This window comes from Oryzias latipes, chromosome 3 (genome assembly GCF_053564925.1).
Source record: "Oryzias latipes strain Hd-rR chromosome 3, Olatipes_Hd-rR_3.1".
NCBI classification, from domain to species: Eukaryota; Metazoa; Chordata; class Actinopteri; order Beloniformes; family Adrianichthyidae; genus Oryzias; species Oryzias latipes.
Window position 1 is genome coordinate 28,761,977 of NC_136239.1, and position 12,898 is coordinate 28,774,874.

Below are 12,898 nucleotides of genomic sequence, written 5' to 3' on the forward strand. Positions count from 1 at the left end.
AAGAATTTGTTTCCTTAACCGATCTTTGAAACTAAACCTTGTAATTTGCAAAATTCAAACACACTCCTAATAACTCCTAATAGCTGTGACAGCTATACTTGTAAAATTATATATATATATGTAAAGCAATTCAGCTTGTGTGCAGGGATCCAACACACAACTATCAAAAAGGTAAAAATACAGAAATAAAAGCATGAGGGACATAATGGAGGTTGTACACTTTATTAAAAAATGGGTAAAAACAAAATGATGTAACAGTAGTCAAATAGGAACACTTTCCCACTAGCCAGTTTGGTTCATATTAATGAAGGGGCAGGTTTGAATATATCTTCCATTGGAGTCAGTCAAACTCACTTGTAAGTGAACCCTGCAGCAGTTTAATACAGTGTAAATGCAGACTGACTGACCATCCAGCAGATGAAAGCAGGGTTAGTCACTGAAATACAAAAGCAAGGGGAACCGTGTGCAGAACTCACTAGTTTATTTCCTCATGTTTTTTCAAAGTCAGAGCCTCTTGAAATTCGGGAAACAAAGCTTTCTGTGCTATCATACTGTGAAAGTGTAAAATAACATTTATTTTTTATGATTTTAAATCTTTTACACCAGAGCTTCAGTGTTAACCTTCTTTCAACTATGTTAACTCTTAAACCGTTGACATAATTACTGTAATTCCAGCGGATTCTGAAGTGGAGAAAAAGAGCCTTGAGGTGATATGCAACACTTTAATAGTAGTGATTTTCTTACGCAATATTAGTAAATCAGTTGAGATTTATGGCAACCAAAAAATGTCTTATTTAGGTACCGCTTTCAACATCTCTGGTGTTAAAGGGTTAAATAAGCCAGTGACGTGCAGTCAGGAGAGGCAGGTGAGGCACAGCCTCACCTGTCATTATGGGAAGAAAAGAGAACAAATAAATTCAATTATTATATTTAATCAGTAAGTTGTGCTTTGCGGTCATTTTCCATTTAAATGTACCATTTTTGGGTGTTTTTTCTTTTCAAAATCGCTGAATTTCCGCATTTGCCGTTCAGATACTAAGTGACGTGCGATGAGGCACCAGCCCGCTGAGCCTCACCTTGGATTGCGCAATACCTATGCAGTCAGACGGTACTGCTGTCTCTCTGTATGTCGGTTCAATCACTTGTACTATATGAGCTGAGTTTAAATAATTTAGCAGATGTATATGATGCACAGTGCTTGTTTTTATAAATAACTGTATGTGAGGGACGTGTTTCTTGTGCTGAGCGCTAAACGACGGCGAAAAAGCCGCTGGGTGAGGCCAGCAGTTCTCGTGCCTCATGTTGCAGTTCTCGTGCCTCATGTTAGGGGGCGCCGGTGAGCCCTGAGATTATGACGCTAAAAAATACTAGAAGAAGTGATAGGAAGCGGCAACTCATTTTCTTCAGAAGGAGCGGCGTATGGACTTTATTTACAACTAAAGGTAAGACGATAATAACGTTTGTGCTTTTTTCTATGCTGCAGTTTGTATATGAAAAAAAACATGTTGAAATTATATTTTAAACAAAACGTTAACTGTTGTCAATCAAATGGTGAATAAGCTACTCAGTTATTTATACTCATGGTTCATATGTTTGTAAATCTGACTGATGACGTCAGTGCCTCACCAGCCATTAACCTCACCGCACGTCACTGAAATAAGCCATTACATTTTTAGAAAATATCCATGTATTCTTATCTGCTCTGAACTTTAACACACATGGTCAATTGCATGCACATATTAGATTGTGTCTTCACAAACACACACTTGCAGAATATCTTGATTTGAACTCATGTCCCTAAAAGAAGTGTGTGCTCAACAGCACATTTGAGTATATGTGTGTCTTATTCAGGTAGAGAGGCGCAGAGCAGCCGGGGGGGCAATGTGTGATACTAATTAAGAATAACCATGTGTATTTGTCAAAAGAATTATGCTGATTATTTCACAAAGGCCCCAGCGCCGGACCCTGCAGACAGACAGAGACAGAGAGACGGACCAACATTAGCATATGGCTGCACACATACATGCACGGGCACAAGAGCAATCACACACAAATAAAAGCAGCACACATGAAAGAGGCATGCTTAATGGCAGGTGAATGGGGTCCAACTGGTTTGCCTTCAGGACGCTTGGTTCCCACAGGCCGTCTCTGGCCTCTCTGCTTTGTCATAATGAGTCCAGGAGAGATAATAAAGCTGCAGGGCTGGTTTGTATTTCTTTACGTCTTAATTCTGTGTGTGATTGAACATGCTATGATTAGATATGTCTCAGTTAATCTTAGTTCAGTACTCTTCAATTTATTTCGAGGGAGCAGTCTGGGTTATTTGTCTAGGCTGTGCACTGACCAGCCCTGTGGGAACTTTAATTGTTTTCAGAGGTTTCTGAGGTGAACTGGTGCACCACACGCTGATCTCTTGCACCCCATGCCAAGCTCTCAAGCCAAACCTATGTGTGTGTGTGCCTGCATATTTATACGTGCATCGCCAATGCACTGATGCTGGAACGGTTGCCCCGTGCTCTGTTTGTAAATGCCCTGCATGGGTGTCCCTGCTAGTCAGGATGCGTTAGACAAACCCTGACACATAGACATTTGTGCGACACATAAATACACACCGGCTCAGCAAGACACGCCCACAGACACACAGAGTGCCAATGGGCATGTGTTTTGTCTGTGGCCAGCACAGATGTAGAGAGGGACTGTAGGGGTTTGGAGCAGGCATACTCACTTCACACCGACATCTATGATTGGCTTTGGCGGCTTTAGACCCCAGGAGCAGCATATTATGTTTTTTGTGTATCTTTTGCTGTTTCTGTGTGTTTGTATTTGTATGCGTTGCAGTCAAAGACCAGTGGATAAATTATGCAAAAAGGTAAATTTTGCGTTTAAAATTTACAGATATTAAAAAAAGCATGTGTCCAACTTTTCTTAAACCTAAAACCTAATTAATTATTTTTTGAGAGACTATTTTAATTATTACTGAGCTAAAAGACCCACTTCTATGAAAATCATATTTTTGGAATTTTTAACATGTTCTTGTAGCCGTTTTCACACGATGGAAGACATATATAAAAGATGTTAAGACTAAAAATTTGTATTTCTTTATACAATTTTTGATGGACCAGGAGAAGATAAAAACCCGCCGTTTGAAAAAGCTATTACTTGTGATGCAAAAACTGAGATGGGCGGGCCAAAATCTCCCTGGCTCCACCACATACCAATCCATCCACTTACAGACAAATAGATATATTAACATTTTCATTTTCTTAATGCTATGCCTCAGAACTGTATAACTGGACCGCTCCGATACTGCTCGCCTTTTTTTGTTGCACCGGTAATGTTAGCTTTGGGTGGTGAGGGGCTATTGGGAGAGAGTGTAAACAAAGGAATCATGGGATATCAGTGGAGGCTTACTTCGGTGCAAACAGTCCCAACCACAACTCTGATGAAAATCCAGATGAACCCCTGCCACTCTGCAGAAACTATGTCTTAAAAAATGACAGAGGCTTTTTGATTTTGCCTCAAAAAAGGGTAATCATAATTGAAAGAACACTGAAAATGCTGTTACAATAGATACAAATATAGTTGACGTGGGACTTTAAAAATAAAATACAAGCATTTAAAAAAAAATTAGTTATTCAAAAACTAATATAATAATAAACTGTAGTATAAAATGAACACAATTACATGTAAATAGATTGTTTCAGAACATAATTTGAAAGGCACCCCTGCTTTGGTTGGGATAACGGTTACATCTTCAGTCCATCAACATACTTAACTGGACATATTGCTAAAGGGCAAACAAAGAAATGGTATTCACATCCAATCTCTGGGAGGGCCTCCTTCAAAAAAAGTAGTGCTCCTGCATTAAAACAAACAAGCAGTCAGGTACGCACACATGCACCAGGAAATCTCTTCATCTGAAGTGAACGCAGTGATCAGGGATTGAATTTTTATCACTGCTCTTCCTCCTCGTACATATTTACCCTCAGCATTCCTCTGAAATGATGCCCATCATTTGGCAGATGCAGCCTTAAAGCCACATTAAAAACAAAGTGGAGAGCACTAGACTGAATGATGTCGCCTCTTCACAAACAGAGACACAATAACACACAAGCTGTCATTACGGCGAGAAACACCCACTCTGCATCAGAACGAACCAAAGGAGGAGTGCGGGTGGAAGAGGAGGCAGGAAAATGTAAACTCACTTAAAGGAGGAAGACATAAGGGGAGACTTTAAGTGTGAGGAGAGAGGATGTGGATAAGTGTTAAGACAAAAACTGTAATTTGGCAAACTCTACAAAGAAATGCTGTGCCATTGCGAAGGATAAAAACAGGGAGCAATAAAGGGAGAAGTTTTGAGGAAAGATAAGAGGGAGAAAAAAAGATTGTGGTGAGGAGAGAGTGTGGCCGACTGATTATGCAGCTGTTAATGCTGAGAGCTCTCCAATCAAAGCTGGAGACCTCAGAATAAAGGGGCTGATAGGCCAAGAGCCTAACAAACTCTGAATCTGAACCTCCTCATCATCTCGTCCAATCCCTCCTTCCTCTTTTCATCGGTCCTCCTCCTCTCTTAACCTCCCCCATGTTTCTCACCTCAGCCTGTGAGCTTGCAGCTCTGCATTTGTCTCTTCCACTTACTCCTTTGTCTTCCTTATTTGTTAAAAGGTCCTCTAAGAGCAAGGGCAAAGCCCTTTTTATTTCAATTCCACCACCCTGTTTGCTCCACTTGTGCTCCTTTATGGCTGAAAGAAAAAAAAGTGTGCCGAGTTGCAACAAGTGCACAAAGAAAAGGTTTGACTTATGATGCATGAGTGTTTCATTGCTGCTTTTGTATCCAAGCATAAGAGTTTGTTCTGTAAACTAAACGGCTCTTTAGAAAGAAATATCTTACATGTCTAATAAATGCAGCTGAAGGCTGCGATCCCAGCAAAGAGCAGATAAGGTTTGAACTGAATACAAAAAAGATCCTCATACAGAGTCGTGTGGTGAAATGCAAAATTCTGTCATCTGCCTTTAAAAATCTCTTTGCTTCAAACAAATACACATTCATCGATTCCCTTCATTGTATTTTGTTATGATAAATATTCAATTCAATTGAATATTGAATTCAATTGTTTAGATGTAGTCACACTAGTTTGATCGTTTTTAAAATAGTTTTTCTTCTGAAGACAGAAAATATTTCCTTCTTCCCGAGGGGATGATTTTTCTTATCCAGCCTTTTACTTATTGTTGAATCATAACTACTCATTAAACTGAATCGTGAGGGACCTGCAGTTCCTTAGCATTATTTCCTGTATTCTTTTGTAGTTAAGGAAGGTATTATAATATGGTCTTGAAGTAGCATTGTTTTACCATTTTTTTTGATTTTCCTTATTAAGTTCCATTCCACATTAATCCAGAACAATATAAATGGCTTCCCTTGGTTGTCCACACATTAAAACAAATAAGGAAATTTGCTTTCACCTGATTTATTTTTGCATGAGATGCTGTGGTTTGGGTTCTTACTGTGGGTATCGCTTTGTCAGACCAGTTTTGCTGAAGTGTTTTCTTGATTCAACATGTCTGGCAGTAATCAGGCCTGGATGTGGCAAATGAATCTCAGCTTTTTAAAATGGTGAAAATCACAGCTTATTCATAATTCCACCAGAAAGTCCACCTCTTCACTCTTCAGACAGAAAAATTACCATCTTGGAGAGGTCTAGTCATGATGTGGACTTAAGTCAAATCAATATGGTGCGGTAAGCCCTTTAAACAGGACATTCATGTCTTGAAACCATACTTCTGAAAAGGAACAAAAAAGACGCGTGTAAAAAAAGGTAAGAAACTTTTTTTTCCCAGTGAAGGCTTTACACTTTCAATAAGTGCCAAAAAAGCAAGACACTTTTGTACATAAGTATGGGTTCTGAATAACTGATAAAAGCACATTTTTTTAATTTGTGATTGACTGGTATTCTATTTTTGGGAAATTCAAACTTTGGTTATAAAATGCAGTTCCTGGTTTGAAAATTGTGAAGAGTTTTATAACCAATCTCCAACAACTCAGACTTCCCATCATCTTTTTGTTTACACTCTCTCCCACTAGCTTACAGCCCCACCATAACATTACCGGTACAACAAAAATGGTGAGCAATACAGTGAGCCAAAGAGGTTTGAGCCAGATGCCAGCTAGGACAAGGAAAACAAAGACGTACATTAATCTATTTGTCTGCAAGTGGATGCATCAGAATGTGGAGTTTGTTGGCCCGCTGACTAAAGCACCTACGCCACTGCTAAAGGCTTTTTCAGATGGCATATATTTGTCTGCTTCTGATTCACGATTTGAATAAAGAAATCCTCAGAAACGCAACTTTAATCTTAATTTTCTTAATATATGTCCTCCATCATGAGAAAACACTATTTTCATTGGAGAGGATCAGCATCAACAGTGTCATATAAGTACATAGGGTAAAAGCTTGCACCAAAAATGCTTAATAAAAACCCCCACGGTTGCTATCACCCTAACCAAATCTGTAAACATCTCAGTTCTAAAGGACCAGGTGGTGTATTTCTCCAAAGACAACTTGATATAGCTTAGGAAAAAAATGGCACGACCCAACTTCATGAATACCTCTTTCTGACATGCAAATACTTCTCAGTTGAGTATTTGATTGATTTGAATAGAACGGCTTCTTTTGGCACATTTCATTTTACATTATACATCAAATATGAACTTTTTCTTAAAGCCACCAGTCATTCAATTTAAGTTTTCTGGTTGTCAAACAAAAATATGTCCTTGAGTTCAGTTTTGTTGTTTCATCTTTCAAACTTTTACTGTAGACTAGAAGCCAAGATTGAATTCTATTTGATCACATCTTTGTCAAACAGAATAGAATAAAAATGTCACACTGAACCTGTGTGCTAGTCTGAAACGTGCCAACATAACAGCAAACGTTCCCAAATTATGTGACTGTATTTATCCAATATATTCCACCATATGTTAAATTTGGGCTGATAACATCTTTTTAACATGTTTTTTGAACACATACATATATGCGCGGGCCTGCACACACACACCCTTAGAGCTTGTACTGGCTTTGAAACCGATCTGATTGGGCCACACTGTACCACGCTGATGGGTTGTTGATGGTAAACTAACAGATTGTAAACATGCTGCTGGCTTTTCACTCTTTCCCTTGAACCTTCATCATCCACTTTCCTCTCTTCTCCACCATTTCTCTCCTTCTCCTCCTCTCTCATCTCTGTTCATTGTATCCTCCTATCTTCTGTTCCCCCTTTCTCACCCTCTCTTTTGCTTTTCATGGGTATTTTTTAAACAATGTGTCCTTCATGTACGGTTGGTTACGGGGCGTACAGAAGGACATCATTAGCACTGGTGGTTAAGCTGTAATTTACACCATTACCGAGGTAGGGGCCATTTTTATTGCCTAGTAAATTTCAGCTCTGAAATATTTAGACCATATGGCTCAATTTGTGTAATAACCTTAATTTCCAAGCACCCTTCAGCTCCCTTCAGCGCCGGCTGTTGTTGGCAGAATGGTACGTGCACATGTTTGGTTGCATGCGCTCAGTTTGGATTTGACGTGCGCGCACACAATCACATACACAGAAACACGGTCATGGCAAATATGTTACACGGAACCCTTTGTACAGTGTCTTCCACATATTGTCACAGATTCATTGACTCACACACATAAACTCACGCACGAATGTATGCATGGCAGTAGCAGATTAATAGGGTGTCAGCTTCTGTTTGGGTGAGGGAGCGTCAGGCGTTGGCCAGATGGTTCTCAGGGATGATGACTGTCAGGGGTCCTGCTCTGATCAATGGGATGTATTAATACAGCACACACGCACACGCATACTGTTGCATACACACGGATAAACAAAATTCTATGCATGCACACAGACGGGAGATCATATTCAGACATCTATATGCGCACAAAGTAACACACACACACACACGAATGCCCACCATCTCCCTTCATAGAGGATCCCAAGGGCCACAGTGTAACATCTGGAAGAGCCAAGGGAGGGAGGATAGGACAGCAGAGTAAAGGAGAAGACAGAGGGAGGTGGTAGGACGACAAAACCAAAAAGAGATTGGTTAAAAATACAAGGGAGGGAAAGAAAGAGGGTACAAAGAGAGGGTAGGGACGCGATTATAGATGGGAATGAGAGCAGCGGAGAGGGCCTGAAGGGTGGAGGAGGTAAAAGAGGGTGGGAAATAGAAGAGAGAAGCACACTGATAAAGAACTGAAAAAAAAACTACAACAAAAAAAGCAAACTATCAAAGAAGGCAAAAATTTTAAAGAAGTGCTTTGAAAGTGTACAGAGGTCTTCAGAAGTAAAAATTCTGAAATTCAGAAGTGGTTTAGATCAAAATGCTCAATGCAAGTGACAAAAGGTAGCCGTTTAAATGTTAAAACACTAAAAAAATATATATATTAAGGAAAAATACAGAAAACAGTGCAGAATGACATTGATGCCAGCCTTCTAGAGGGACTAACATGTCTGTCAAGACAGTGTAAAGCAATTAAAAAGTGAATTTGGGAGTTTAAAAAAAGAAAAAAGGCAGAGGTATGTACGTGCCAGGCGCTGTGTAGGGGTCTAGTGAGGCAGGCCGCCTGCGCTTCATACCCTCATTCCATCCGATTGCCATGACGACCCCATTAATCAGCCAAGCTGGCACAGAGCAGGGAGCAGAGCAGCCCGAGATCAATACACAGACACAACAACACACAAGGCGGAAGAGCACAAACATACAACGATACACCAACAAGTAAGGGAAATGCTGTGGCAATGGTAAAAAGTAGGATCATGTTTGTGTAATTTATATTTGTGCTGATGTAAAACAAACATGAATTACTTTGACTTTCATAAATTATTATTTACATATATCCTTGCAAAAACTTTGTGGGTTTAGGTTTACTGGGTGTTTTTTTTCATTTGTCACACACATACAGCACAGGATTAAAACGAATTCCGTCATTGTTTCAAAGCCACGGGTACCTCCATGTAAATATTCAGTTGTAATATCTATTACATGACATGTAATTCATATAGTTGTATACTGAAATTATGAAACTGAAAAAAAAAATTTAAGCACTCTATTTTATTGACTTCTTGGGTTCTTCTATTATCAGACACGGTTGTGTTTTTCCACATACCTTACATGTTTCGACTGATGTCTTCCGTCTTCGTAAGAGTCGACCAGTTGTAGGGATGTGGTGGAAGACATGCGTCGAAACATGTAAGGTATGTGGAAAAACACAATCGTGTCTGATAATAGAAGAACCTAAGAAGTCACTTAACACATACAGACACTATGAACTTTATTGAACTGTATTTTGTTACTTGAAGAAAAATCTGCATTTTTATGACAGATTATGACAACTATGCATAAATATCAAATAAATGACTCTATAGGGGTAGGACAGTATAACATTTGTTTCTTTCCACTACTTCTCATGCAACAAATACAACTCCACTTGACTTTAGTTATTAATCAATATATTTAATGAATCTACATGTGTATTGTATGCATTAATGCAAAAATCTCTATTTATGATTATAAGTAATTACACTGCAACTTTTTTCTTACAGTTTTGTTAATATTTCTTCGTTTATTAATCAGTAAATGTCTTTATTTCTAAATTTGTTTTATTTTTTATTGTATTGTCAACAATTAATATTTCAAATGAACCAATAAATAATATGAAAAGTCAAAGAATAAAAATACTGTGATTATAGGTCACTTCATGTATTTCTATGTGTGTATTTCTATATTTTGTTTTCCTTCTAAGTTTTTTTATTTCCAAATCAATTCAAGACTTATTATTCTGAGTTTGATATCTATGTTGAGATATTAATTTCTTTTGTCTTCTTTAGCTTCTGTTTTTGTTTTAATTGCTTGAATTACACCAGTCCAAAAAAACCAACAACAAATAACTGAATATATCACATATCACTTCCTTTTCCATTGGTTGAGAACTTTGTTGTATTGGGTTAGTTCTTTGTGTATTCCACAAACACACGGTGCATGTTGTGAATGCAACTCTGTGACAAATGACCGTCACCAAAATATGTCTATGCCATGTCAATGAGCGCGTCTCCTACACACACAATCACACACGCACAGAAACACAAAGTGCTCCATATCAATGAGAAGGTGAAAGGTCTCCATTTACATCTTGTATTAATTATGAGTGACAAGCCAAAGGTCACGGAGAGAGAAGAGGCCACACGTATGGACAGATATAGATCTATATTCTGCCTCTTATCCCTCTTTCGCTATCCCGCCCTTATCTATCAACCTGTCGCATCTCTTTCTTTCTTATTCGCTTTCTTTTAAGTCCAGCGCGACTCTTGTCTCACTCAGTCTCTTCTGATTCTTCTAATGTCTCTAACAACATAGTTTAGTTCTCTAACAATACTCCAACAACACTGCAGTTTAATTGACATGCTTATTTCCATTAGTTTATCTTTCCAGGCACAACCAAAATTCTTATCTCATTTGTTGGCTTCTTTTTATGAGGAAAACTGTAAAATAAAATGTAAGAAAAATTAAGATGAAAAATAGTAAAAACACTTTTTTTAGACAAACTCAAAGCGAGACCAGATAATGATTGTTTAAAATAAGTGAGAGTGCAGTTATATCCGTGTATGTGGTTCAAATAAACTACTTATTCTCTGTATTACAGCATCAGGCACTCAAGATAAGAGGCAGGATCCCTGGAGAAAAGTATGATATGGACTATTTGTGTGTGTATGTGTGTGTGTATTTATCTTCTGCCCCCTTACTGGCAAGCAGATGGTGTGGACACCACAGGTAGAGTATAAATTTCTTCACACGCACAGCAACTGACAATGACACACACACACACAAACACACACACACACATAGGTTCACACACATCTGTCTTACTGTCATTGTGAGACTTTCCAATCTATGCAACACATTTCTCTGACTTGCATTTCCCCAAGCTCAACCATCTTAACCATCGCAACAGACTAATTGTTTCTGATCTAAACTAACTCTGAAATAAAATCGTAACCATTAAAGAAAACAATTGGGTTTTTGAGGACCAGGACATTTGTTCTCACAAGTACTTTCTGCAGCAGGAGTTCAATGATAAAGCTTTCTAAAAAAAAACACGTCTTTATAAGATGAATGTATGTCTTCCATAGAGTGTTTATTAAATGTAGCTGGTAATGGTTTGTCATCCATTGAAAAACTCATGTGAAAGTATTCAAGACATTCAAGTCTATCAGATTTAAACATAAAACTTCAAACACTATAAAAGAAAGTGTGCCTAAATAATTATTTAACAACATGTTTGCATTTACCTCCACAGTGAGAGCAACCATAGCAGTTGGGTTGAGAGTCGGGTCCTGTTGGTGCTTCTTGTAAACCAGCCTATAATGAGATATGAGGCCATTGGGCTGCCCTGGCTCACTCCATTTCACATTTACTGAGTACGCACCTATCGAGGTGAGTCGAATGGAGAACAGATTCATACAGTGGTATTTGATAAAGATCACATTCAGAGAAGTGGCACACTTACCTGAAGGTGTAACAATAGGAGGAGCTATGTCTTTTGGTTTTGCCTGTAAGGTCCTGGCTGAAGTCCACTGACTCAGAACCGAGCCTTTTGAGTTATAGGCGCGAACTCTGTACTGAAAGTAGCTGTAGGGTTGCAGGGCAGGGCTTGCATCAACAAACTGAAGAGGACCACTTGACCAAATGAAAACCAGCAGCTCCTCTTCTGTTCCTAATGGACGCCTGTTGTGAGAAATACAATCCAATTATTTGTTACTTATTGTTTGTGTCTACTGACTCTTAAGACAATCTAAAAATGTATAATTTAATTTACATAACTGAAAGCTCAATGAAACCTAACTGATAGCTCAATGAAACTTTCAAGTATTTGCACTGGAATTCAAATGCACCTCAGTTATAGAAAAACATTACACTTTATAGCTCTGAAAATGATCCTTTTCTTATGACTTTATATTAAAAATGTAGCACCACATCTTAAAACAATGTGTGTAAGTCCTTGGCTGATGCAAGCACATGGATATCTTGGTAAGACCATTTGTCTTTGATTACGCAGGACTTCAGGTGTGTGCATGAGCGAGAAAGAGAGACATTTTCCTGTTTTATCCAAGTCCCTGTCTGCCTGAGTCTGATCATTCCAGATGTGTCAGTGCGTATGTGTACTGCTATGCTAATGCCTGTTTCCTGAGGACTTAAAGGGCTTAGTCTGGTCTGACCCTGCATACAGATCACACAGTCTTTGGTCAACAAGCAGATCACGACCTTCAGCTGGAATTAACACACACATCTAGATGCACATTCATCCACATAGTGCAACTACTCACAAGAAGACTTTTACTTGAGGACATATTACCAAAAATTTTAGTTTTTCTTTGTATAAATTAGATTCATTTTGTAAAGGAGTCAAAATTGAGATTTAGGTCTGACTTTATTTATGTAGTGGTCTAAAATAAATCTTTTCCCCATATGAAAGAGCTGGATTGAAATGACATACCATACTTACACATGCTTACATACAATAAGTGAAGTTTTTGTTACAGGTGTTGCAAGATCTTGGTTTGTCCAGGCTCTTTAAGGGTTGTAGACAGTAGTGGCTGCACCTTAAGAGGAGCGCAGGTGTTTTGCAGTTCCATTGAGGCATGTGCATATGGTAAGTGTATTATGAAGTATTGTGTAATGCAAATGCATGCACTTATAATGTACAGGTGATGATGTCGAACAGTGCCCGTACACCACACTATAGTAAGTTGCATGCACTGGCTCCTTACTGATTCTGTGCAAATGCTGGACACATGGGGTGTCATAGTGCTCATACGATGTCCGTAGGATGCCTTCACAAAC

General features: G+C 38.6%; 1 protein-coding gene across 5 annotated transcripts in view; it reads right to left on the minus strand.

Moving 5' to 3' along the window:
• Window positions 1–12,898, minus strand: part of ush2a (Usher syndrome 2A (autosomal recessive, mild)) — a 190,681-nt gene that overhangs the window by 14,714 nt on the left and 163,069 nt on the right. For all 5 annotated transcript variants that reach the window (XM_078945239.1, XM_023953554.2, XM_078945241.1 and 2 more), the window contains exons 73-74: window positions 11,565–11,782; window positions 11,347–11,483 (exon numbers count right to left, since the gene is read on the minus strand). In XM_078945239.1, coding sequence (XP_078801365.1) covers window positions 11,347–11,483; window positions 11,565–11,782 — 355 coding nt within the window. The remainder of the gene's footprint in view (window positions 1–11,346; window positions 11,484–11,564; window positions 11,783–12,898) is intronic.